Here is a 27,205-nt window from a genome sequence, read left to right as displayed (position 1 = left end):
TGCTTACCCATGGACATCTCTATTCTTTACTACTACTCCATTGTCTTACCCTCTGCAAAAAACAATCTGAAGGTGGAGCAAATGACCATGCGCACTATCACCTAAGGGGGGAGTGCCCTACTTCGTGATTAGTGAAAACTTCTTTCAGAAAAACAAAGTGCAAACATCCAGACCCAACACTAGATGGCTATCTTATGCAAAGCATGTGATTTACAGCTCATATGCCTCAAACGATCCTTTTTGCTTTTGCATAGCATATTTGAATACATTTAACTATCCACCGAGCAATACCAGATTTGGAAATGATATTGCCCTTTTGTGGTGGAGCAAAAGCTACAGAGAGTTATTTAGTTTTACAAAATGGTTTTGTCCTTTCTATGTAATACAATAATGCTTGTTTAACATTTAACCTGTGTAGAGCTCGTTCTGCCACTGAATCTGGTTGAGGACAGAACACAGGCAACTCACCAGATTGATTGATGTGAAAGGCAGATACCACTTTGGGTAGGAATTTGGGGTTAGTACAAAGAACCACTTTGTTTTGGTAGACTTAACAAAATGGTTCCTCTATGGTTGGTGCCTGAAGCTGACCCACTCTCCTCAGCGATGTAATTGCGATGAGGAAAGCCACTTTTAAAGTGAAAAATTGCAGTTCACATTTATGCAATGGCTCGAAGGGTGGACCCATTAATCTGGTATGGACAATGTTAAGATTCCATGCTGAAGCAGGTGGAAGTCTTGGTTGTATAACTCTTTTGAGTCCTTCCATAAAAGCCTTGATAGCAGGTACTCTGAAAAGAGCCAGATGCTGTCTATTTTGAAGGTATGCAGCTATTGCAGCGAGATGTAAGTGTATGGATGTGTAAGCTAATCCCGACTGCTGTAAGTGTAGTTAATAACAGATAATATTTTGAATTGAAGCATCTAGCGGGTTGATAGGTTGTTGTTATAATAGATAACAAACTGCTTCCAGAGATTCTACAGCTCTACATGCCAAGAACAGATGCATACTGGATAAGTAGCATTTTCCTTACTAATGCCCCCTAGAGCGCATTCCACCCGCAAACTATGGGGCTACTATGGCTTTCTTAGGAAACATCCCCAAATCTGACATCTGTAAAGCTGCAACATGGTCTACACCGCACACATTCACCAAGCACTATTGTGTAGATGCGTTAGTGAGACAAAAGGCAAATTTAGGCCCAGGCAGTACTTAGAACACTCTTTCAAACAACTGCAACAGCTACAGAGTAGCCACCGCTTTGGGAGAATATTGCTGTATAGTCTATGCAAAGCATGTGATCTACAGCTCACATGCCTCGAACTGATAATATAACGGACCCAGTAAGCAACTGTTCTTGGCATGTAGAGCTGTAGATTCACATGCACCCACCGCCTCCCCGGGTACCTATACCTGTTGCAGTTCTCTCTTAATAACATGTACATACGCATTAACATCTCTACTGTATTCTTAATAAGTCCATTCTCAACCTGTGGGGGAAAACAATCTAATAATGGAATCGATGCCCATGCACACTATCACCGAAAGGAGGAGTCCCCTACCTTGTGACTGGAAATACTTCTTTGAAGGAAAAACAAAGTGCAAACATCCAGACCCAATACTAGGTGGCAGGAGTGTGCAAAGCATGTGAATCTATAGCTCTACATGCCAAGAAAAATTGCTTACTGGGTAAGTAACAATATCCTTTCCCTTCTTAGGCTTTCACCTGCATACCTAAGTAAGAGATGTGAACGGCTGCTAGGATGGTTCTATTTTATTTAATTGCAAAATCCTTTCATACATATTTAATTTTGGTGTTTGTGCCATGTTACTACATACATGCTGCTGTTTACTGTTTTTTATGTTACAGCAAAAACAGTTATGCTTGGCTGTCTTGTGTTCATTAATCATAATGATGCTGTATGAATCAGAAACCATTTTATTTTCTCTGTTGGCACTAGTTATGATAGCAGCTGAATTCCTCAGGTGGTTTCTAATTACTCTTAACCAGTTCTCTCACAGTGTTTGTCTCCAAAGACAGAGTTGTTTAGCGCGTAATATGATCACTCTACATTACGAGCTAAACATGGACACAATGTATTAGCTTGTCACAAAGTATTTAATCTAAAAACGTCTCATGTAAATAATGTGAATAACTGCATTGTAATTAACATTAATCAATGTGTCATAATTTTTCAGTTGTGAAATAATTAGAGACTGGAAGACTGGAGAATCGCTTTGCTACGCTTTCATTGAGTTTGAAAAGGTATGTTTAATAATGGAGGCATTAAGGCTCTGGGCTCTACCATTGATTCTTCAGGTAAAATTTTAGTATTTTAAACGGTTGCACCGGTTCTGCTGGAGCGAGGAAAAAATCTGTGCACTCCTGACTGAGCGTTTCATTTTGAGAAGGTCGTTTCAAGTTACTGAGAAGTTCAGTGGCCATATAGATACATGAGATTGAATCTCTCTACAAGGTTTCCTAATCCCAAAGTGATTTGGAGTATCCTTTCACTGTAGAGTTTCTGAAATCTTATTCCTTATTATAACATATGGAATAGTTCCACTTCTCTGCTTTTCAAGTGCATTTGTTTATGACTTCCCCCTCCCTGCTCATCCCAACCCACTTCACTTTCCTTCTTATATACTGGCATACTCCGATGACTGAATAATAATTTATCTGTGTGTCTTGTGTAGGGACCTGGCTCTGTATATGACACTGTCACTAGGTGGTAATACCATACACAGAGTCCAGGGATTCCCCATAAGTGTACAGGGCTCAATGTAAAAACAAAAGGACTCTATTAGTGGTAGTGTGGGTGAGCAGCCGTAGGCCTAACACAGATGAGTGTAACAAATTTGTTGCACAACAGTGATCAATAATGGACACACGACCAATTTAATAAAAATGATAATTGGTTTGTACTTTAAGACCTAGGTCTTCGTAATCTGGTTTGTACCTTTTTAATTAAAAATACTTTTCACTGAAAAATTGACACTAGGAAAATTTTCACACAGTCCAATGTTATCCTATGGGAAAACAATATTGTGGTTAAACAGTATTTAACTTACAATCTCACAAAGAGCCAGGAGTCCGGTAAGTACCAAAACTGCACCACCAGTGGCACAGGGGTAGCTGGGTACGGAGGTCAAAATCGGAGTTCGACCCAATGCTTTCCAATGGAGACAGGGGGTTCCTGGAGCCACACCGCTTGCAGGTAAGTAAATCTGTTGCAGGGGCCGCGATTTGGGGGATAACACAAGCACAGGGGGGCCACAAAGCAGTACCCAACATAAACCACCAGCGGCACGGGGGCTGCGGGATGCCGGGTGCAAATTAGATATTGTGCGCCAAATGCTTTTCATTGGGGAGTCTTCTTTCAGCAAAGAGACTGCATGTATGGCACCAGAGGTTGCAGGAGGAAGACCAATGACAGCAGGGGTAAGTTGGGACTTAAGGGGTAGTAGGGGCACTGGCGGTTCAGCTTACCCAGGCCCAGGGGCTTAGGGTTTCAGAGGTGCCTTGCAACGTCGGAGTCTTCTTACCGGAGCTGTTGCCGTTGGGGGAGCCCCTGGATTCACACAGCAGGCGCCGCTGTGGCGCCAGGTCAGCCACAGCTTGACACGAGGTCAGGATCGCCGGGGAGACTTCACTGCACAGGTGAGCCACTCTGACTCGGGCCGTAGGTGTCTGGTGCAGTGTCGGCTGAAAACACGTATGCGCCAGACTCCGGGGTCTTTGGAGTTGGTTTCTATTGGACAGGTCCTCTGTCCATTCGAGATTGGAGTGTTTGTTAAAGGCAACAGTCCGATTAGAGGTTTTAGAGGTCGCTGTTGCAAAACAGGTCGCAGGGTCGAAGCAGAAGAAAGGCTGGTAGGGCTAGGTCCAAGGCTGTTTTCGTCTTCTGGCTTCTGTTGCAGGGTGTCTTATACTTCTTCGGTCATCACAGATCTGAGGTCCTGGTCTGGGGGAGCCACCCAAATACTAAATTTAGGAGGCGTTTTAGGGGAGTAGCAAGGCACCTCACCTGGGGTGACTACACCCTCTATTATGCCACCCTCCTGTGGGAGGGGGTCATAGACCTAGCCCTGATTGGAGGGCCCCGTCTTAAAGATGGCAGGGACTGAAAGTTGTGCTTTACCTCACTTTCCCCTCTTTAGAGGTGGGGCTTCCAGAGGTGGGCACACCTCCCATCGTTTTGAATGTTTCAGCCAGTTTTCCTGCACAAAGTGGGGATGCAAACTAGGGTCTGCCATCTGCTGTTAGCAGAGGCTGGGGGTCGCATTACAAAGGCAGCATGCCTTTGAATCTTCCCTCTGCAAGCACTGGCCCATCCTGGGAGAGAAGGAATGATACTTCTGTCCAGGATATGCATTGTTTCTTGCCACAGAGAGCAGGGACTCCCTACACAAGGGGTCTAGACACCTGTCTGGTGGTGGCTGATTGCCGACAGCCGATCAGAGACCACACCAGGGTTGGTAGGGATTCAGGGTGCACCTCTGAGGTGCCCTCTGGCTACATGGAACAATAAATTCCACACTGGCATCAGTGTGGATTTATTGAGAGGAGTAGTTCGGTACCAAACACTCCTGTATTCAGCGAAGCCATCCTGGTGCTGTGGAACTTGAGTTATCACTAACTCTTATGGCTTCCCTAGCACTTACAATATTAGGCAATAGGGCCTAATATTGTAGGGCCATATCTGTTCATGCAGATATGCGCTCATCAGAAGTATAGTGCACCCTGTCCTAGGGCTGTGAGGCCTGCTAGAGGGGTGACTTACCTATGCTGTCAGGCAGTGGTAGCTGATATGGCACCGAGACAGGGTGCCCTTTTGACTTTGTTGTTTTCTCCCTCACAGGGGAATGCAAGCCGCAAGGGCAGTGGTGTTGTCCCGTTGAGGGGGGCCCAAAGGAGCCTTTTTTGTCCCTAGGTACTCAGGGTACCATTTACTAGGGTACCTGGTTGGCAAGGACCCTTTGCACTTCATTTGAAACCACATCAACACCAGACACGAAGTTTGGGACTAACCATGCAAAAGAGGCATTTTCTCCCTTCTTGCTCTGTGTATTTTCTTTCCCAGAGTATGTTTTAAGGAGTCCCTATCAACTTAGTTTTCAAATAATAATTCTCCTTACTGGGTTACATTTTAGTAGTATTCGCCTGCTTCCACTCTTGCTTGTTGTTGGACTTGGCCTTTTTTGCAGGGCCATCCCTGAACTTTTTGCCTTCCTCCAAGCCTTTTTTCTGGCATGGTGTTGGTGGTTTTAGGACTCTGGGCACTTTAGCACTGCTGTCCAGTGTAAAGTGCGTGTGCTCTCTGTGGTAAACATGGTAAGATTGGTCTACACCTGTTTGGCAAATTTGAATTACCTGTACCCTATGGACAGGGTGCATTGTATCTAAGAGGTAGGACATGTACCTTAAGTGTGTGACATGTCCTGGTAGTGACACACCACCATTTTGGTTTCTCACTGCTGTGGGGCTGCCCTGTCATAGGAATGCATTGGGGATTCCCTGATAAGTGTTTCAGTGGTAATTCCTGATAGGAGAGGAGCAGCATGGTCACGTTTGGTATGATTGGGATTGTAATAATAAATGCTGCGCAATGGTGTGCGCAGATTTATTATCACTATTTTAGAAATGCCACTTTTTGAAGTTGGCATTTCTGTGTGCTGTGTGTCTGCTTGATGTGTATTGTATGTCTGGCTCTGGATTGAGAGGGGCTGGTGAGGTGTGTGAGGCTCCAGGGAGGGAAGGGTGAGTCAGCACTAGGCTGAATGGGAGATCTCCTTTTTGAGTAGTGGGAAGAGTAGTCCCCGGACCCTGAATAGGTCTGTGCCTGCTTGGATGAATGCTGGCTCCGCCTCCCTGTGGTGGTCTGATGAACGAGCCCCCACCTGACAATGGGGAAGAGGAGGCCTGTAAACAGAGTGCTCCAAAACAAAAACAGAACCAGTTCAGGGTGGTTCCCCATGCCCTGTGCCAAAGGCAGACAAAGGAGAAATGCTGTATAATTACTGGGGCCGTGTCCCTATTTGATGTGCTTTTTGTAGGTGCGTGTGGGGCCTACTGGCGGCCGGCAGGCTGCCGGCAGGCTGTCAGCCTCCCAGGAGGAACTGCTGCTTGAGCTGTGGGCTTGCTGGTACCTGTGCTGGGGCGAAGGATTGCTGGGCAACAGGAGGAACGGCGGTGGGACCCAGCTGCTGCTTCCTGGGGGTCCCTACAAGCTGGCCTGCCTGTGCCCAGCTCTGCCCCTGATGATTTCTTTTTGCCTTAGGATCCTGGCTGGGTCCAAACTGGAATGCCATGGTGAGCAAAAAAAAGATCTCTGTACTGGGGTGAATGTATGACATTGTTCTGCATTCTGTCCATCGACTGTTCTTTTTGTATTTATCACCCTGAGTAGAACGGATATGCCCAGACATGGGTCCCGTGCTCTCTATGCCACTGGAGTCAACCTATCCTGGCTGAAGAGGGGTGAAACCCTGAAACCGGTCCTAGGATGCTTGTTTCCAGTCCAGGTAGGACCTGTTCTGGCCGTTCGGGCTGGACTGTTCCCATTGGGCGCAGTGTCAAGACTGATTTGCATATGGTTGGGTCCAAACAGGAATGGCATGGTGAGCAATAAAAATTATGGATTTAGGCCCAGATCTCTGTACTGGGTTGAGTGTATGACATTGTTCTGCATTCTGTCCATCTATTGTTTAATGCTTTTTGCATTAAGCATCCTGGGAAGCACAATCTGTGCAAAAAATGCCCTAGGGATCGTGCGGCCGGCAGCGCTGGGCTGCGTGAGGATTTAGAGGGAATTCCAGTGTAGGGATTCCCCAGAGTTGCTGGTACAGCGGGAGCCTACCCCGCATTGGGGTTCATTGAGGAAAGCGGGAGCCTACCCCGCATTGATGACCCTTTGAATGGGAGCCCACCCTGCATTTGCGCTTAGTTTAAGGCGGGAGCCTAATCCGCCGCTTTGTGCCTCGAAGTAAGCCTCTACCGTGGGCTCGTGTTGCACCGCCGCTGCTCGAGCCAGAAGCAGGCAGGCCGCCTAATCATGGACTGAGTCTGGCCTAAGAAAAGCGGGAGCCTACCCCGACTTGAGAGCATTTAGAAGCGGGAGCCTACCCCGCATTTGCCAGCATGGAGAAGCGGGAGCCCACACCGCATTTGCCGGAAGCCGCCGAGATCCGAGACCGGAAGTCAGGCAGTGAAGGCCTGACTGTGGGCGGGGCCGGCCGGAGAAAGAAGCACCGAGGAGGAAGCCAGGTAGGAGTGGAGCCTGGTTTTGGGCGGAGTCCCACAACGGGGATCGCATCTGAAGCCCCTTGAAGGCTCCGCATTTCGGGGAAGCAGGACTCCCCCCGGCCCATACCGAAAGGAGGAAGCAGACGAGTGCCCAACAGGAGGGAGCAGCGTCTCCCGGTCCGACACCGCTGAGAGCTGCGAAGTCCGCAGGAGGAGTGCAGACCTCTCGCCACGTGTCTCTGAAGAATTGGTGCAGGTGGCGGGTGAGTTGCCGCCCCTCGCCCCTATTACCCTGGTGGGGTAATAGCCTATAGTAATTTAGTTGCCCATGCGGGGAGGAGACAGTCAGTGCCTCCCCTTTCCTGACTTAAAAAAGGAAAGTTCCTTTTGGCATCACAGACCGGGCAGGGAGTACTTCTTCTCAGGGGGTCCCGGTCTGGTTGAATCAGGTAGGGCAGGCTCACCATCACGCTTTTGTCCCTGGTGAGGATAGACCGCGGAGGACCTGTGGTGGGAATTGCTGCAGTTCCTGTGAAAGGTGGGCATGTGACTCAGAAGCCTACGGGGAAGATCCCAGAGAATCTAAAGGAGAGCGCAGGGATCTCGCTGGGTAGGGGGCTCATGGAGTAGTGAGCGCACCTTATTGGTTGCCATTTCGGTGCACTGTTCATATGGCAGGGATAACAAGATGTGCCCACTTGTGATGTTTGCTAGGTTTACTACTATGGATGTTTATGCGTAACTGGACTGAGTTATTACCTCATGTGTGTGCCTCAGGAGGGCATGGTGGTGCACTGATAATTGAGGTTTCATGCCTAATGTTATTTTGCATATTGTGTCTAGGCTGGGTGCTACTGAGGTGCACTGCAAATGGAGGATTTATGCCCCATGTGTTGATGCCTAATGCTTTTCTCTAGTGTTTATGCATAACGTGTTTATGCTGATGATTTATGCATAATGTGTTTTATGCCTAATGTGATGCAGACATAATGCGTTAATGTTGCAGGTGATATTGCTAAGTACAGTATTTTACCAGTAGTCACTGGTTGTGTTTTATATGTGCTACTAGTGCTTTCTAAAGGTTCTGACAGTGGCCCGATTGGCCCGGTCATGTATATAATCCCCTGTGAATATTACCTAGTGCCAGTTAGCACAGTGTATATGTGTGATTAAGATTCAAATGTGTTTTGGATAATACAAAGGCTATTTTTTATATAACCTTGTGTGGAGTTTCTTTTGTGGTGTGCCCAGTGTGTTGCTGCTGTGTGTGTGTTGCGCAAATGCTTTACACATTGCCTCTGGGATGAGCCTCGTGCCAAGCTCCCAAGGGGGTGAGCAGGGGTTAGCTTCAGCGTGTAACTCCCTTGCCCTGACTAGGGTGGTGGTTTCTGCCTGGCTTAGGCGCAAGCCCTAGCTAACCAGAAATCCCATTTCTAACACTTGTTCCCTGGCTACTGACCCTCTTTGTCAGATTTAAAAAATATATATATATTTGTTTTTTTACTCTAATTCAGTTTGCAGTGTTGAGAACAAAAACACCAATTAGCAAACAAGTAATCGGGTATGGGAAGGCCTATAGGGATGCAGATGAGCTCCTGAATAAAGGCAATGATGACCCAGGAAAGGGACATGGAGCTTTGCTCCCGTGGCGCTGAATGCCTACTCGGAAAGTGTAACAAGAAAACTTAATGGGGAGGGAGGAAAAGGAGTTCTTCAACTGAGGATTTGTGGTAATGGGGGCATGGAAGGCAGAGGAGGGCTCTACATTTTGTGAGCTCCTCTCTACAGGCCCTCCAAGAGGGGACGGTTCTCCCTACTCCAGCGAGTCAAGCAAGTGAAGGTCACGAAGCCTAGGTGTTTGAAAGCATAGGAATTCTAGGCGGAACATGCATTCAATGAGAGGAGTCCAAGACGCAGTAACTTTTTGTCTGTAAAATACAGTTTGTGTGTCATTTGTTTTATTGCAATGGTGTGCCAAAGCTATGTAAACCAGGTACGCTGCCAGATTCGAGCATTTAGCTGTTAGGCAGCCAATCATGCGAAGTCTGAGATATCAATCTGTGTGGGTCATTGCTTCTAACGATGTAGGGCGCAACCCCAGAATGATTGTGTGGTAGTCTTTTGGGATGGGATAATCCCCAGCACCCTTTATGTGACTGAAAATCTCCTTCCAAAAGATGGTAAGAGTGGGGCATGCCCGCCATATGTTATTAAAGTCACCCTACTGCGCCAGCAAGAGGCAGACGCTGTAGACTAGATAGAGTGTAGGCGGGCAGGAGTGTAGTACCACTGGAGCCTTACCTAGTAGACTGCCTTCTGCTGGGGAGGCTTCTATGTATTAATGGGATCTCTCTCCACAGCATTTCCCACTGTTTCTGGGTAATGTCGTTGTTTGGGGCCCATTTCCACTGGTAGGGATGGCGAGGTAGGAGATGTGCTTGTTGAAGAACATCGTATGTCTGACACTAGGCAACGTGTGCCTTTGAAGCTGCAAACTAGGTTTTCGAACTGGGTGACTCAGTGGGTAGCTTCTAAAGCATTGAGTGTGGCAAGCCCAATGCCATAACTGAAAGTACTGATGGCGGGTGGAGTCTTGGAGATGGAATTCAGTTTTTCACAGGTCGAAGGGTTGGATAGTCTTTCCCTGAAATAAATCCTGAAATATTCTACATTTGACCTTAATCAAGTCCAAGAAAGAGTCTCTGGGTGAGCGAGAGAGAAGTTGAGGTTTCTCGCAGTGGAGGTGTTAGACGATGAGAATGTGGTCAGACCGCTCCCAATGGCTAGTTTGTCCCATATCTCCAGTACTGTACGTGTCTGTTGACTATGTAAGCATTGTGAGGGCGATGCTTCTTTGGGAGCCAGGCAAGGTACCAGACCAGGCGACAGCACGATCCATGTGTACCCAATGTTTTTCACTCTGTCACACTACCCATTCAGAGATGTGGCGTCGGTTGAAAACTCAGTAGTAGTCCTGGAGATTGGGACAGGTGAGCCCTCCTGGGTTTTGTGTGTTCATAAGGAGTGCAGTGGAGATAAAGGGATGCTTCCACTTCAATATAAAGGAGCAGAGGTCCCCCTGCAATCGTTTAATGTCTTCGCAAGGGATGGGGGTAGGCAGCAATTGGAAAAGATATAGGAGCTGTAGGAGGATGTGAATTTTCCCCTCGTTGATTTTGCCCAACCTTGAAATTTGTGTGGTCTCCAGCTCCAGAGGTCCGCATGTATCTGTTTGCGGTAGCGTGACCGATTAGCCGGCGTCCATGTGGCTAAAATGTTTGTGATAGTGAGGCATTAATGCTGGATTGAACTCAAAGCCCATTGAAGGGGGTGAGTGCCTGTAGGTGTTGAAGGTTTTGCTGTGGGAGGGAAAGAAAAAACGACTTGTGACTTGGCCTGGTTGATCTTATACCCGGAAACCTGCTCATAGGTTTGGAGGGCCTGACCCACTGTGGGGCGACAGAAGTCGGCTACGCAAGATCCAAGAGATGGTCATCCGCTTAAACGAGCACTTTCTGATCTTTTCCCCCCATGAAGTATCGCCTTATGTCGGAAGATTGCCAAAGATGGATGGCGAGGGCCTCCACCACAAGGGCGAACAGCGGGGGGGGGGGGGGGGGGGGGGGCAGCAGGAATGAGCAAGTCGCTAGCCAATAACTCGGATGGAGGCAGCGGGCGCTGAATAGGCGGCCATGATAATACTAACCATGACTGGGCCCAGTCCTATTCTCTGGAGAATCGCCCTTAAAAAGGCCCAGCTCACCCTGTCAAAAGCCTTCTCGGCATGGAGAGAGAGGAGAAGGGCAGGAATGGCATGCCTTTGAGCCTTCTCAACTAGATGGGAGAGGCACCGGGCATTGTCTGAGCCCTGTATGTACTGTGTGAAGCCAACCTGGTTGGGGTCTATTAAGTCCGGCAGGAGAGCTTCTAAGCGGTTGGCCAGCATTTTGATGTAAAGAGTGTCGGGGAAGGCAATTTAGTAAAGTATTAGGTGATGGCGTTTTTTATAGCTGCTCTATCTACCAGATCCCACATGAGGTGTATGATAAAGTAAGTGAGAACTAAAGGGGCCAACAGGGCTAAATCTAGTGAACCTCTCCATAAGGGATCCCAGGAGGATTCCCTGACCCTATAGAGGTGATGCTCTCAATGGAGGAAAGCCCAGAGAGGGGTGGTAGAGGCCATATAAACCGCAGGGTCACAGTCTATGGAATGTGACAACCCTGAAAAGGCAAAGATAAAAATCACAATCAGTAACTAACAATCCTCAAAAGTCGTAGCGCTGGGCCATGAGCCCTGCTAAGCGTGAAGGAATGCAGTAGGCCTGTAATGTCTGGGGACAGTCCAGGGGCAGGACATGAGATTATTCTGCGTAGGCGACCAACCTGTTACCCCGCTTGTCAAGGCAAAAGTGCAGCGTTTGAATGCAGGTGAGTGTTAAACCCAATATCAGTAATCCAACAACTTTTAAAAAACCATACCAAAGTAAAAAAAAAAAAAGATTACCTAGCGAGTTTTAACACAGCTCTGTTTCCAGTAAAGGCAGCCCTGCATGGTCGCGTCAGCGTGCGCATTAAGTAGTGTGTGGGCTGAAACAATTAGACCGCTGACCAAGATGGCGGCCCCGCTCAAAGCTTGCGTGGGCCAACCCGTTACCCCCGCTTGTCAAGGCAAAAGAGTAACATGCAAATGCAGTTGAGTGTAAAACCCAATATCAGTAATCAGAATTTTTAAAAACCATACCAAAGTTCAAAAACAGATTCCCCGGCGAGCTATAACACAGCTCTGTTTCCAGGAAAGGCAGCACAAACAACTCCTTGTAATAAATCCACACTGATGCCAGTGTGAGATTTGCTACACCATGTACTCAGAGGGCACCTCTGAGGTTCCCCTGAAAACCCACCTGCCCTGGTGTGGACACTGACATGTTTGTGGGCCCCTGGGTAGACACCCTTTGCTCTCTGGAACCAGAAACAATGCACATCTTGGGCGGAGGTGTCACACCTTTTCCCCAGGATGGGCCCAGTCCTCGAAGTGGAAGTTTCAAAGGCCTGCCTCCTTTGTAATGCAACCCTCAGCTTTTACTGCTAGCAGCAGATGGCAGCCCCCGGTTTACACACTCACTCTGGGTGGAAAAATTCAGAAAACCTATGAGGTGTGCTCACTTTTGCCAAATCCACCCCTCAGATGGAGGAGGCAACGTTAAGCACACTTTTCAGTCCCCCTTCATCTTGAAGATGAGGGGACTCTTCCAATAAGGACTAGGATTATGGCCCTCCCACATGGCCCTACATGCTACTTCCTTGAAACATCTCCTAAATTTAATATTTTGGGGGCTCCCCCTGACCTGGCACTCAGATCTCTGACGACCTAAGAAGAAAGAAGACACCCTGCAGTAGTCCAACAGAAACCAACTCCAAGGACTCAGGATTCAGGTAGATCGGCGTCTCCTTCCCACTCTGCACCCGATGCCAGAGTCTGAGTGACTCACCTGTGCAGTGCAGTCTCCCCAGCAACCCTGACCTTGTGTCCAGCGTTGACTGACCTCTCCTGATCTTCACTGCAGCGTGGATCCTGAGACCGCCTCCGGTAGGAAGACTCCGCTGTCAGTCACCCCAGCACCCGAAGCCCCTGGGCCTTGGTAAGCAGAACAGACAGTGCCCCTATGACCCTCTACATCTCTACATTTCTTCTGTCGTTGGTCTCCCTCCTGAAACCTCTGGTGCAACACCTGCAGCCTGTTTGCCAAAATAAGAATCTCCATTGAAAAGCATTTGGCACCCAATGTTGAAATAGCACCCTGTACTCCGTAGCGCCTGTGACACTGGCGGTATATGTTTGGTGCTGCTATGTGCCCCCCCCCCCCATGCTAGCCCTAACCCCCAAAGCTTAACCCCTGCAACCAATTTACTTACCTGCAAGCAGTGTGGATCCAGGCATCCTCAGTCTCCATTGAAAAGGCACCCCCAGTCTCCATTGAAAGCATTAGGCTGAACACCGGCTTTGACCTATGCTCCTGGCTCCCCCGTCCTGCTGGTGGTGCAGTTTTGGTACTCACTTGACCCTTGACCCTTGCCACTTGCTGACCTTTTGTCCAAAAGAAAGGGCTACTTGAAACTAGAACAGTGCCACAAAAAGATGCCTTTTAAGGAGAATAGTGAAAGGATAAGTCAAAAAGAGATTGACGTATGTTGTGAAGGAATGTGTTTTTAGCTTTTTATGGAAGCTAGAGCAGATTAGGGAGGAGTCTTCGATCAGTCTAGACTATGTTGTGTATTTGTGGGAAAAAAAAGACTGATCATGGTCGAAGATTATTTGTGTAACTTTGACCTTGCTTGAGGAGATTACTCGACAGAGTGGTCAGTTGAACTTCAATGCACTTGTGACTGGAGATGTTAACTGCATGACTTATATTTTCACTCTGTTGGTTCGTAGCCAAATTAGGCAGATCCAATAATTTACATGTGCAAGACAATTCTTCAAAATTGATTTTATTGTTATGATCTATGAAGATGGTGTGCATTTATGTGTCCTCTATTTAAAGGATATTTGTTACTGGGACTATGAAGGCATAAAATGGGACCAGAAATATTCAACGTGTTCTTACAAAAAATAGTATGACTGACCTAACACCGCCATCCTTATAGGACCCCGCCATATATTAGCTCACACCTATTGCCCACATTGCTTTAATTATCAATATTCATCATGTAATCGAGAGAGCAGACACAAATTTTATAAATAACTGACTTTGTACACCCTGTGTTTTGCTCTTTCAGGTCTGAAACCTGAAAACATTTATCCAACTGTAGAGTCAAACTACACTAGACCTAAATCAAGCATTTGCCTTTTGAAAATGGACCCAAACCACAAGAATTGTACTAAATATGCCCAAAATCAGCCCAACTCCTCCTCTGCATCTCCCAACAAAAAGATGCATGAATAAGGCATGATAGGTTATTGATCGGACCTTAGTTGTAGTTTACTGTAGTTTTCACAAAAAGTGACTTGTAACATGCCATCCCTATTTTTCGAGCAGAACCACCTCCTTAATTGGCTCCATTAATGGATTCATTGGTGAACCTGGATAGACCCCTCACTAAATTCTGCTGCTCATTCTTCAAGATCATAAACTTCTACCCCTAAAGCAGTAACAAGAAATTTGAGATGAAACCTTGAATAATTCATGATCCAGCTTTGTGTGAATCTAACGTCAATAAGGTTTCCCTGTTTGATTATACATAATAACGCCCAGGGTCACGTAGTGCAGGATACACTTACTACCACCACCTGTGACGTCTTACCAACGGCCGCTGTTCCATCGATACCCTGTCATAACAGGTTTACAGTTCTGGCTGATATTCACAATGAGGCCCCTGCCCATCAACTGTTAGAAACAGATTTTACCCCAGTGGAAGGGCAGTTAGCCAATCTGGATGCTGCGTTTAACCCCAGCAGCAGTAAGAGTGCAGCAGTGACTGGAGAAGTCACTAATTTAACAAATCTCGTAATTCTTCTTCGCGATGAAATAGATTCATTAAAATTTTTAGTAAAGAATCTAACCATATTAGTTAGGGGCGAGGGTGAGGGAGGAAGAAAAATTCAAGCAAATTCAGCAATAAGTTTGCAAGACTCCTTCCCCTTAAAATGTAAAATTCATCAAGCCTCAGTCAAGGACAAGCGTAGTGATCTAATTGTACCGTACGCCTCTGACCCTAGTAAGATCGGACCTACTATACGGACAAGCCTAAAAGAAGTACCTATATCTCACTGTCCTAGAGTCACAGTGAATGCCCCTAAAATCCAACAGAAGCCTAGAACCATGACAGGAGGGTCAACCATAATACCTAGAGTTCGTGAACAGGATAAAATAACAGCTGTTAGTACCCAGGGGAAAAAAATGATTAGCTATGCTAATAAAGGCCACTCCCCTAACAAAATATACATGACCAGTGTCCCCAAATTGACAAAAGGCAATATAGAGCACCCTGACTCTGACAAACAAAGCCATTCACTGGTTGCGATATGTGAGAGGCTGTCGGTCAGTGATAAGGGAAGATATTCTGGAGGCAAAAAGGATTAGCGCCGCAAATTATAAATATGACTCCATAGAGCTTACGATGAAATATGCTTCTCTTGCTGAAAATCTCTTTGCCCTAGAATTTAGGACTAGTGCCCCTGCACCATCAATGATCCAGCTAAGAAAATCTTGCCCCCAGCTCCAAGAGCAAATTTCTCGAGCTATGGTTGGAGCATGCGAGAGAAACTGCTCAGGACTGGACAGCAATGATTGACATTTAATATATCCGACTGAAGGAACTGGGGTCACTGGGGAGACCGTGAATGACATAGACCCCAAAAACGGTGGATGCTACAGACCAAAGTGCTGATCATCCTCCGAAACCTAATCAAAAGCTAGGTGTAAATTGTGGGGATATTTCCGCAACTGGCCCGAATGGAAGATCCATTGCTGTAGGTTAGCTGGGGTCGCCTGTTACCCCTGTTGTACCTTTTTTTAATGGAATATCTGAGAACATAGGGGGTGATATTGGCAAGCTAGTCTCCTGAAATATAGCGGGGTTAGGCTCTAAACCGGAATCTCAGGAATGGGGAAGTTTTGTAAACACCTTTGATGTGTGCATCTTCCAGGAGAACTGGCTCTGTGAACCATGTTTTCTCGAGGGCTATTTGCATGATCACATCCCAGCATTAAAAGGCGCAAAGGTGCGACCCATGGGTGGCCTTACTATTTTGCTACGACAATGTGTAGCGCTTACTATCAAATTAGTTGACACCAGAAGCAGAGACATCTAACTTATTAGAGTCAACTTGGGCTCTCAGGGTTGGCTTGATATTTACAATGTCTACGCCAGGGGTAACAGGGGAGGGAGGTCAGAAGTTTGTGCGGCTTTGGGTTCCCTCCTTGAAACCCACTCGCTAGATAGTAATGTTGTGATAGCGGGTGATTTAAACAGAACTTTCGAACCCTTGGCTATCCAAGAAGACTGGGCTGGGGATGAGGAGGATAGGCAGTGGGGCGTCCCTAAATTACATCTGAAACCTGTCACTCGCTGGTCTGAGGATATCATCTCCCTAAATGCAATATGCTACGAAAGTAGTTTGACGGCATTAAATAGAAGGACCTTAAGCGATAAGGCAGGGGCAAATACCTTTGATAACGGGTGATATAGGAGCAGAATAGACTACGTCCTATGTAGTCTAAAGCTCTGGCGACAAGTGGTCGATATGGAGGTAAAATCTAAAACAGAAAGTGATCATAATCCGTTATGTGTTAAACACAAATGGTGGGTTCCAACTAGTGTGGTTATGACACACGAGGTAGTTAATGCCCCTTTGACTGTTCCGACTAGCGACATGCGCAGATTGAAATGGGTATACGTCAAGGCTAACCAGCAAGCCATAAACAGTATTAATGCTCAGGTTAATGAAGCAGTAATACTCCTTGAACAAGCTAACCTAACTGACCTTGGCAGCGATAAAGCAACCAGAATCCACGAGAACCTCTTCGCAGCTATCAGGGATCATTTCGAGAAACCTGCGAACAAAGTCAGTGTGAGAAATCTCAAACCAGCTAAGTGGTATAACGCTGAGTGTAGGCAGACTAGAGTAGCTTTAGGAGCCGCGATCAAGGGGAGGGATTTGGTGTCTATTCGCCTTGCTAGAATAGAGTATAGAAAAAATATAGCAAATGCGAAGAAACTGTGGGACAAGCTCCATTGGCAAGAGTTAAAGGAGGCTAGTGACAAAAAAGATTCTAGGCTATTCTGGAATATTGTCAAATGGGGTTATCGGAGCCTCCCGACAATAATGTATCTCAGGAGGACTGGATCAATTATTTTAAGCCTCAGTATGCAGACACCCAGCCCAACAACCTGATGGTTGACTACAGGCTTTCTTTTTACAAAGATAACTAATTCTGTAACAGCGAAGTTATGATGGCCTTGAGCACAGTTTCTAATAGTAGAGCCCTGGGACTAGACGGGGTGCCGGCGGATCTTTTTATCAATGACAAAGAGCGCTGGAGTAAATACATCCTTCTCCTCCTCAATGCGGTCGCCCAGGGCGCTAACGTACCGGCGTCATGGCAATGCGCAGTTATAATTCCTGTTTTCAAGAAAGGAGACCAATCGCAACCAGGAAATTATAGGCCCATAAGCCTAATTGACACCATCCAAAAGGTGATTGGTAGGGTGGTTGTTAATAGACTTTTGGATTGGGCCGAAGAGAACAACGCCCTGTCGCCATTTCAAGCAGGTTTTCGAAAATCTATCAGCACGATGGACCAGGTCTTCCGTTTCACTCTATTACAGTGGAAGACCGTGTTACTGGGCAAGGGCAGCCTGTATGCAGCTTTTGTAGATTTGCGGGCTGCCTTCGATCTAGACCCAAGGTCTAAACTGTGGCAAGTGCTGAAGAACCTGGGCCTACCAGAAGAACTTTTGACAATGTTAATGAGGCTCTATGAGGCAAACTTTGTGAGGATCCAGTGGGGAGGACATGGTATGGTCACCTCAGACTTCCCTGTTGAGCGAAGGGTACGCCAAGGTTGCTCAATGGCACCGACCCTGTTCACACTGTATATTAATGGAGTTGTTTCCCGTATGTTGTCTGAAAATGTGGACGCCCCATCATTAGCTGGCACCAAGACACCGATTTTAATGTTTGCTGATGACACTGATTTTATCCAAGAACCCGAGTGGTCTACAGCACGCCTTAACCATCTGTGATCAATTCTGTAAGGAACATGGACTATAAATCAATGTGTCCTAATCAAAGCTTATGGTTTTTAACCCATGTCGTGGCCGTAGATCTCACATCGTTATGAATGGTCGCCCATTAGAGATTAACGCTTTTACATATTTGGGAATTCATATATCAAATGATCTAAGATGGACCAAACATATAGACATTACAACTATAAGACACAAACAAATAGCTGGTGCACTTAGCTCTGAGCACAGAAATTCCTTAACAAAACCAGTAAAACTAGCACTTCGGGTGTATGAGGCCAAAGTCCTAGGATCAACACTCTACGGGGCTGAGCTGTGGGGCTAGGAGAACCTTGGGAAATTGCAAATTTCGGAAAACAAGTTCTTCCGTCTCATTACTAGCCTCCCTAAGGGTACTCCTTTGTTGCCGCTTAGGTACGATCTGGGCAGGAAGGCTGTATCTGATTTAGCAAGGTTGCGCCCAATTATGTACAGGCGTAGACTTTGGACTACACCTGAACTTTTACATTACGCTGAGGGATTTATGGACCTAATTAAAGCAGATGTGTTCCACAAAATAGGATGGCTGAAAGAAAAATGTTGGGTGCCCTCGGCCTCCACACGCTATGGGAAAATTCAGAAGGTGCCTCATTTCCATCAAAGACTAATCTTAAAGAGATCTATTGGGAAAAGGTGGTCGAACGAACCTGGAATGAAACTAGCCCAGAGACTATGGCTGGAAAATTCCTGGAAGCGAAGTTTCTTCCCACCCTCGAACTTTACTGGGATGTCATCACTAGCCAGAGGGATAGGAAGTTGCTTTTCCAGATTAGAGCAGGTGCTCTTCCCCTTAGATCTCTGACAGGCAGGTGGGTTGGCCCATCGAATAGTTCTTGCCCATCCTGTGGAGTGCATGATGAAACAATTGGACACTTTTTATTCGCATGTAAGTCCTATGCAGAGCCCAGACGCATCTGGCTTACCCCTATGTGCAAGAACTTGGGTACGACTAGCAGTGCGGTGGCCCTAAGAATTATACGTACCAGTTCTTCACTGTCTATAGTAACAGCCACTGCTGAATTCCTCAGCTGGTCATGGTCCATTAGACAAAACTTTTTAGATAGATGAACAGAGAGGAGGTCATTGTCACAGTGTTTACATTATATTTTATCTGTAAAATTTTATGTGATAATGTAATTGAGGTACTTTATTAACTTTTTTGCCTTATTTTTAAACATAAATGTTTTTAATGGTTTTAATGTTGTTTGTAAATGCTTTTAGGAGTTAATCTCGAATAAAGCAAATAAAAAAAATTGAAATTGCTAGTCCAAATATTTAACATTCAGCCAACATTTACCACAGTCATTGATCATATACCCCAATAAGTTTCTCTTCCTGGGATGTTCACAGAATCAACCTCTTTACCTATGTTCATATCATCGCAGAAAGAGAGAAAATAACCATCAAGAACAGGGAGTCTGGCTGTGGAGGAGTGGTGGCTTTGCTCCATCAATCCAACATAATTTGCAGTAAGCTAAAAGGTTTAAATACAAGTTGTTCTTACACTAACTTGTGAAATGTCCCCAGCCATATCACACCTCCCATAGAAACAAACTGAATTCTTTCCCAATAACTTCTTGTATGTGTTAGAATTCCTGGTGCCTATCTCTGATCTTATTTTCATCCTAATAGATGTAAGCATTTCTGCCAATGACCTAAATGATCACTTTGCCGAATCAAAGAGAACATGGTCAACTAATTCTATGTCAAGATCGGAGGCGAGGATTATGCTTTTCTTTCTTCACATTTATTGACCGCAGCCATTTTGAAAGTCAGATAAAAAAACATTCCCATGAACCATAGGGAATAAATAGACAAACAATAGAGTGTCTCTAGATAGTGTCCCTTCATCTGCACCAATCAGGGATCTCCATGGTGCTGATGATCCTCTCTCTCTGTCCATGCTTTCTCTCTTTCTTCGCTGCTTGCTGCCAAGATAAGTCACGCTTTGGTTTTTTCTCATAATATGCTCTGCTTATTGTGGTATTTGTTCTGGATTATGTTTTGGCTAAACGCTTATATCTGTGGTTAATGTAATTTGATTCTTGCTAATCTGTTTTTCGGCCGCTTCCCCTCACGGCGCGTTGGTATGGGGCGCGCCCCTCCACTCGTTTAAGGACGCGCGCGACCCTCAGTTGTTGCAACATTATATTTGTTAAACGACTTCTTCCCAACAGGTTTGTTCTCCGTTTGCGACCCGCCGCTACTCGGCGGCTCGCAACCGGCCGTGGGAGCGTCTGAGCTCCCTAGTGGGCATATTGTTGGTGCTGGCGTGTGGTGACCTCGAACCACCACCAGAGGGCGCCCAACTGCGTGCCCGTCGCCTGCGAGCGAGCCTGGGATTCCGCACATTCCAAAGCGCATCGGAACCCGGAGCAGCATTGCCGCGAGAGCTTGGTCTGTGCGCCTGCCCTTACTCCCCTGACCCGGGTCGGTAAGTTTGCCATTAGGCAGCATATTTTTTTGTTTAAAATCCCACAGTCCTCAAACTCCCATTTTCGAACTGTATCTGCCTTTAGGCAGTGACAAACAGTCTTTGTGTGACTGGGGGGTCTGTACGTGGTTAGGCCAACAACACTCTGACTGCAGACAGTGTCTGCAGGGACCCGTGCGGGCAGGCTGCCCTAGAATATCTTTGGCACCAGGGCTGTTGGGGGTCCTGGGCTCTGCCCTGATCAATGCGAGCGCTGCCCGCCCACATCTGTGGTTGACACCCAGCCCTCCCTACATGAGGCACATCACCTCGTGATTACAATTACCTGGTACACTTACCTACCTCCTACTTACCTAAAAAATGGAGGCTTATCAAGACTATGTCTATCCGGACGATCAATGGAATGAAGACCCTCTTGCGGCCCTCCCATAGGACGACTATTTTTATAACTCGCTGGACGCGTCCATCCACAAGGCAGTGGAGCAGGCCATGACTCCTCTTGAGGAGAGGCTGACCCGGAATATTGACCCAGTCTGCAATAAGTTGGTCAGGGCCTCCCAAGCTTCGGTGAATAACTCTTCCCCCAGCGGTTCTGCTGCGGACCACCATCATCCACCAGCTAAGCTCGCTAGGGACGCTGGGGTGGACCCTTAAGCTTTCAATCGCCTTAAACAGGCTTTCCTTGCCTTAGGGCAGAGGGCCCTCGCCCTTCCTTGGAGGGGAAGATAGCCGCCACGCCTGATATTTACCCCAGGAGGGCTACCTTTCTTCAAAAATTTGTTAAAGATCCCAAGAAGGGCATTGACAGGTCCTGGCGGGCCTGTCAAGATAAGTTGATGGACATATTGTGCCCCATTACCAAAATCCTGGATAGGGCAGAAGAAGCCAAGGCTTAGGGGTCCCTAATATCACCCGAACACCTCTTTCTGGGCCCAACGTGTAGTAGTGTTCCTCGGAAACGCCAACTGCCTGATCTCCACTGAACGCCGCAGGTCTCTCCTCAATAAAGTTGACCCCTAACTCTGGGACCTGGCGGATACCGAAGCAGGCCCAGTTGCGCAGGATGGTCTTTTTGGTGAACCCTTTATCAAGGAGCTAGGGAGGTTTGTCAACACCTTCACCTCCCTAGACCGGGCGCAATCTTCTATCAGGAAGGTATTTCACCCTCAGGTTTCCGAGGGGCCGGATGAGGTAGGAGCCAATTGTCTAGCCGTTCCAATCAAAACAGAGGTCAAGGCTCCAATCACGGATAGTACCAAGACCAAGCCCGCTTTGGAAACTTTTACCCCACCGTGGACGGAGAGGCAAGAACAGAGGAGGCAGAGGAGGAGGAGGCGGCTCCAATCCTTCCAGTGAGTGTTCTTCCTTCTTCCCTTCCAAGGGTGGGGGCCCTCTGGCGCATTTTTTCCAAATGTGGACTTCCATCATGGGGGATGCTTGGGTCCAACAAACTGTAAGGGGCTTTCACTTAAAGTTTCACGGGTCACCTCATCATATCACGCCTCCTCGTCCCCTCTGTTTTTCCGAGGCAGAAGCCGTTTTGATCGATCAGGAAGTTGAATACCTCCTGGACAAGGGAGCGATTGCAGAATCCCTGCCACATCCCAGAGGCTTCCTCAGCAACCTCTTTCTCGTAGACAAGGTGGACGGGGTCTGAGACCAGTCATCAACTTACGCGAATTTAACGAGTGGCTGGTCTACCGCCACTTCATGATGGAGACTATCCATCTACTTTGTGGCATTACTCTGGCCTGGCGACTGGATGGCGCGCCTGGACATCAAAGAAGCCTACCTGGCGATTCCTATTTCCCCGCGACCCCCCCCCCCCCATCGGTTTCTTCAGTTTCCTTGGCAGAACAAGACATACAAGTTTACCACTCTTCTGTTCGGACTGTCCTCCGCCCCCTTGCTGTTTCAACAAGTTTCTTCGGCCAGTGATAGAACGCTTATGGGCGTCAGGCATGAGACTTCTAGTCTATCTAGACGACATCCTGCTAAGGGCGCAAGATCCAGGGACCCTTTCTCGTCAGCTGCAGACCACGGTAGATCTCCTTCAGAACCTCGAGTTTGTCATAAACGAAACCAAGTCCACCCTGACTCCATCTCGAAGAGGAGTTTTTCTCAGGTTTTTGATAGACTCGGTGGACTCCACCCTCAGCCTGACCTCTCGCAAGATGACAAAAATTCGACATGAGATTCGGAGAGCTCTAGCTCAGACTCCACTTTCCCTCCGTCAGGTAGCTCGTATTGTAGGTTTTCTTTCGGCCTCCATTCAAGCTATTTTTCCCGGCCTGTTTCATTACCGTTCCATTACCGAGCACTGCAACGCCTCAAGGCGGTGCACCTGCGCAGAGGCAGCCCTTATTCTCACAAAGTGTGCCTGTCTCCAGAAGCAAGGGAAGAGCTACAGTGGTGGCTTGGAATGGTCGGCCATCTTCGGATCGGCGCCAGATATAGTTATCGAGTCCGATGTGAGCAGATCAGGATGTGGCGACTTCACCACGGGGGTGTGTGTTGTCCTTCTGAGCAACAATTACACATCAACTGTATTGAGCTTTTAGCAGGCTCATTCGCGATCAAATGCTGGACCAAAGACTGCATCCAATCTTGCGTCCTCCTCAAGATGGACAATGTCAGCGTTCCGCTATATCAACCATCTGAGAGGCAAATGCTCGAGGGCCCCATCACACCTTGCAGCAAACTTTTGGCAGTACTGCCTGACCACCAGATCTCCGTCACGGCTGAGTACCTGCCCGGACAGGACAACCAGGTGGCGGACTTCCACTCGCGTCACTTTCACGACCAGAGCCTCTGGCAATTGCATCCGGGAGTGTTTGCGGGCCTCCAGAGCCTCTGGGATCCTTTTTCCGTGGACCGCTTCGCCTCTCGCCTGGATCACCAGCTTCCCATATTTTTCAGCTGGAGACTGAATCCTTTGGCGGAACAGATGGACGCTTTCCTGCAGAACTGGCAAGGGAATAACAGGCTATGCCTTTCCCCCGTTTGCAATGATAACTCTGGTCTCGGCCCAAGTTCGGTGCCAGGGAGCGGAAGTGGTGCTCATTTCGCCGATCTGGAGGTCTCAAGTATGGTATCCGGTTTTTCTGGAACTTTCTTGGGATTCTCCAAACCCACTCCCCCTTTTTCTGACTCTTCTCAGTCCGAACGGGTCTCCCCACCAATTGATCGAGCAGGGTTCTCTGGTGCTCATGGTGTGATGGATTACAGGGGACGATGGGCGGTCCCAGGCCTTTCAGGAGCGGCTGAGAAGTTCATGTCTAAGGCCTGGGTAAACAGCACAATCAAACGTTACCGATCCACCTGGAGACGGGCAGGTCGTCGGTGTCTGCGACTGAATAACATTCCTGTGGCAGCGGATGTGACCTCCTTCTTAAATTTTGTGGCCCCCCCTGGTGGAAGACGGTTTGGCTTTTAGAATCATCCATCATTTCCAGTCCGCCATATCGGCAGGGCATGCTATGATTGATAGTTCCCCGGTCGGAGAGCACCTAATAGTTTGCCGTCTCCTTCGGGGTATCCGTCTTTCGCTTCCCCCAGAGCTGCGCTACTCTCAGCTATGGGATGTCAATCAGGTTCTGAATTTACTTATATCATGGCAACCAAATAGATTCCTATCTAGGAAGGAGCTGTCTGCGAAGCTAGCCATGCTGCTTTGTCTAATATCTTGCAGACGTGTTTCAGATGTCAGAGCTCTAAATGTATCCGGTAGGATTTTTTCCCCAAGTAGAGTGACGTTTAACATCCGTAGACGCACCAAATGTGGAACAACGTATATCTCCTACCCCTCTTTCCCAGATTCTCCGAAACTATGTGTAGTCTCTTGCCTCAAGGCTTACGAGGAGATGACAGAGGAGTTCAGGCCTCCTGGGGAAAGCCAGTTGCTGATTGCACTCTAGAAACCCCACAAGGCGGTGTCCACACCCACAATTGCACGTTGGGTTTGATGGATATTGGAAGAAGCGGGCATTGACAAGGGGGCTTTTGGCACGCACTCTACCAGAGGTGCAATAGCCTCCAAAACATTTACCCTGGCAGCTCGTCCAGAAGACATTCTGAATGCTGCAGACTGGTCCTCAGACTCCACCTTTAAACGGTTATTGATATGGCTCATTTGGTTGTGAGCAAGCTTTAAACAAGCATAATCCTCGCCTCCGGTCCTGATATAGAATGAAAAACCTCCTAGCTAATGTTACGGAAAATTTCAATTCTATTAAGGACTAGGAGGCGAAGTTTATCCCCCCCAGGGTACAAATTCTTGACTTCTTTCCCTCCCTCGTATTGGAGTAAGTAACTACCTTATTTCCATGTATTGCACAGGACATAATGTGGATGCTATATGTTTCTCTCCTCAGGGTTAAGCCTTAACCAATTCTGTCGCTTATGTTTAACTTTGCTCCTTGCAGGGGATTCAAATAAAAATGACTGCTGATATGGATTTACTGGTTGACCGAGCGACAAAAGAGGAAGCATGGACAGAGACAGAGGACTATCAGCACCATGGGGATCCCGGATTGGCGCAGATGAAGAGACACTCTATCTAGAGACACTCTATTGTTTTGTCTGTTTATTCCCTATGGTTCATGTGACTGTTGGTTTTTCATCTGACTTTATATTGGCTGCTGTCAATAAATGTGAAGAAAGAAAAGCATAATCCTCGCCTCTGAGTCCTTAATAGAATTGAAACTTTCCGTTACGTTAGCTAGGACATTATTCATTACCATTTTCACTTACGATACCATCTCTTTGCTTGACTTAACAGGTCATCTAAATTCTGAACTCCGCTTTCTCTGATTACCTAACTCTGTACTGGTCCTGATAAGACTTTCCCTAATATCATAGACTCATGTTATGAGGGCCTGGAATTATATACTTGTATATTTACCACTCTGGGCAGTAGCCTGGTGTTTCCGGGCCTGCAAATAGCATACCTGGCAATTGTGGGCCTAGATTAGAAGCAGTGGACCCATACACAGAGGTGCTGACTTTACAGGAATCTGCAGAGCCCATTCTCAGGCCATCCTGCTGTGGACAATGGGTTTTGGAGCTGCAAATACTCCCCTGGTGCATGGCAGTCTCCCAAGACCCTGAATTGCCCACCTCCCCTCACCCAGCAGAATTCCCCTGCCCCAGTTACCTGCCTAATTGGTGGTAAACTGCAGGTGAAAAAGTCTTGGTAATGGGTCAGAAATCTGAAATATTTTCGAAATAGGACACAGTATATCCGGATACTTGCTGTATTTCCCATTCAGGCTCTTTGTCTTGTAATGGAGGGATTTTGATGTCTCTTTACTGGTTGGAATGTGAAAATACCATACCCGAAGAAGCCCTGTGCCAAAATCCCATTACTCGTCTTTCCTTCTTTACATCCATCCTTTGACCAGTGGACTGATACATACAGTACAATCCATCCTATCGGTTTATAATCTATTGCCTGGCAGTTGCAAATAAACTCTGTTCCGTCCATCTATTTACTATTTCTGGGCCATGTATTCTGCTTGGCAACTACCGTTTTTGTTAGATCCGCCTAACAGGCTGCAATGCCACACTGATTATTCTTTTACTCCTTACAGGCTGTACTAATATATTACTATTTATGGGACATGCTTTGTGGATTCTCGGAATGTACTACTTATTGTACTTCTTTTTTTTTTCTTTTTGTATTTTATATTTGTTGCATGGTTATTTTATAAAAAAAAAACCCTGAAATAAAAAAATGAAAAAATGCGTGGAGACAGCAACTTTTAAGACCTTAAATATGCATTTGTGCAGTACCTGATGACTTGGTTTTTGTAGATTAATGAATCTAATCACAAATCATTTTGTAACCTTCAGACTTTACGCACAACAGAATTTTGTGCCACATAAAAAGGCACCCTGAACGCTGGACTTCTGACTAACAGGCCCTACATGGCCGTGGGGTATTCCCATTAAGACTCCAGAGTTACTGCCTGCAGGATCAACTATTTCTATGCTTACTCTTGCGTTACACAGACGACTATATATCTACAACATTGATGAGCCACAATGGATCGCCTTGATAAAAGAGCTTAATCCAGACTTTCAATGGACTTGTATTTGATTTAGATATTTCTGCTGTGGTCAGTCCAGGATATTTGTATATTCGTGCATTACTCTGTTCCCCCTTCAGAAGGGTGATTGCCCTTAGAAGCCCTTACGAAGTTCTCCCAGGGAGAACAAAACGCGTTGGCTTAACCTGTTGTTTTGAACCTCATATGAATTGATTAACACCTTGGCTGCTAGGTGTTTTCCCCTCCTGTGCTGACTTTTCATTATTTCCTTTGTTTCATGACGAGCTCAGCTCGTCACCAGCACAGCTCAACCGTGCATCATGACGAGCTGAGCTCGTCATAAGCATCGAAAGGGTTAACAAAGAATTTTGAAAATCTTACTTTCCATCTCAGGACTTTTGTCACCCTGCGCACGCCCATTACTTGGCCAGATGAGTTTTATTGCTGCTTTTTTTTATCTCCTGCAAAAATACAGAAAGAAAATTATATTGTAGTTTTAATCTTATATAATCACATGTTTTTCAGCCACTTTCCCTCAAATTTCAGGAGGATAGCGAAAAATGAATAGCGTGATACTGGAATCTGCTTACAAGAAAACGGCAAACCCATCACTCGTAATTAATTCAGAGGAGGTCAGCACAGCAAAAGCCGCAAAATAGTTTAACCAACCTATTTCCTTGATAC

General features: G+C 46.8%; 1 protein-coding gene across 1 annotated transcript in view; it reads left to right on the top strand.

The window, feature by feature from the left end:
• Positions 1-27,205, top strand: part of PPIL4 (peptidylprolyl isomerase like 4) — a 280,677-nt gene that overhangs the window by 163,591 nt on the left and 89,881 nt on the right. The window contains exon 9 of the mRNA XM_086927292.1: positions 2,201-2,267. Coding sequence (XP_086783418.1) covers positions 2,201-2,267 — 67 coding nt within the window. The remainder of the gene's footprint in view (positions 1-2,200; positions 2,268-27,205) is intronic.

This window comes from Lissotriton vulgaris, chromosome 6, assembly GCF_964263255.1.
Source record: "Lissotriton vulgaris chromosome 6, aLisVul1.2, whole genome shotgun sequence".
Lineage (NCBI taxonomy): Eukaryota > Metazoa > Chordata > Amphibia > Caudata > Salamandridae > Lissotriton > Lissotriton vulgaris.
Note: the sequence above shows the minus strand (reverse complement) of the source record. Positions and strands in the feature narration are given on the sequence as shown.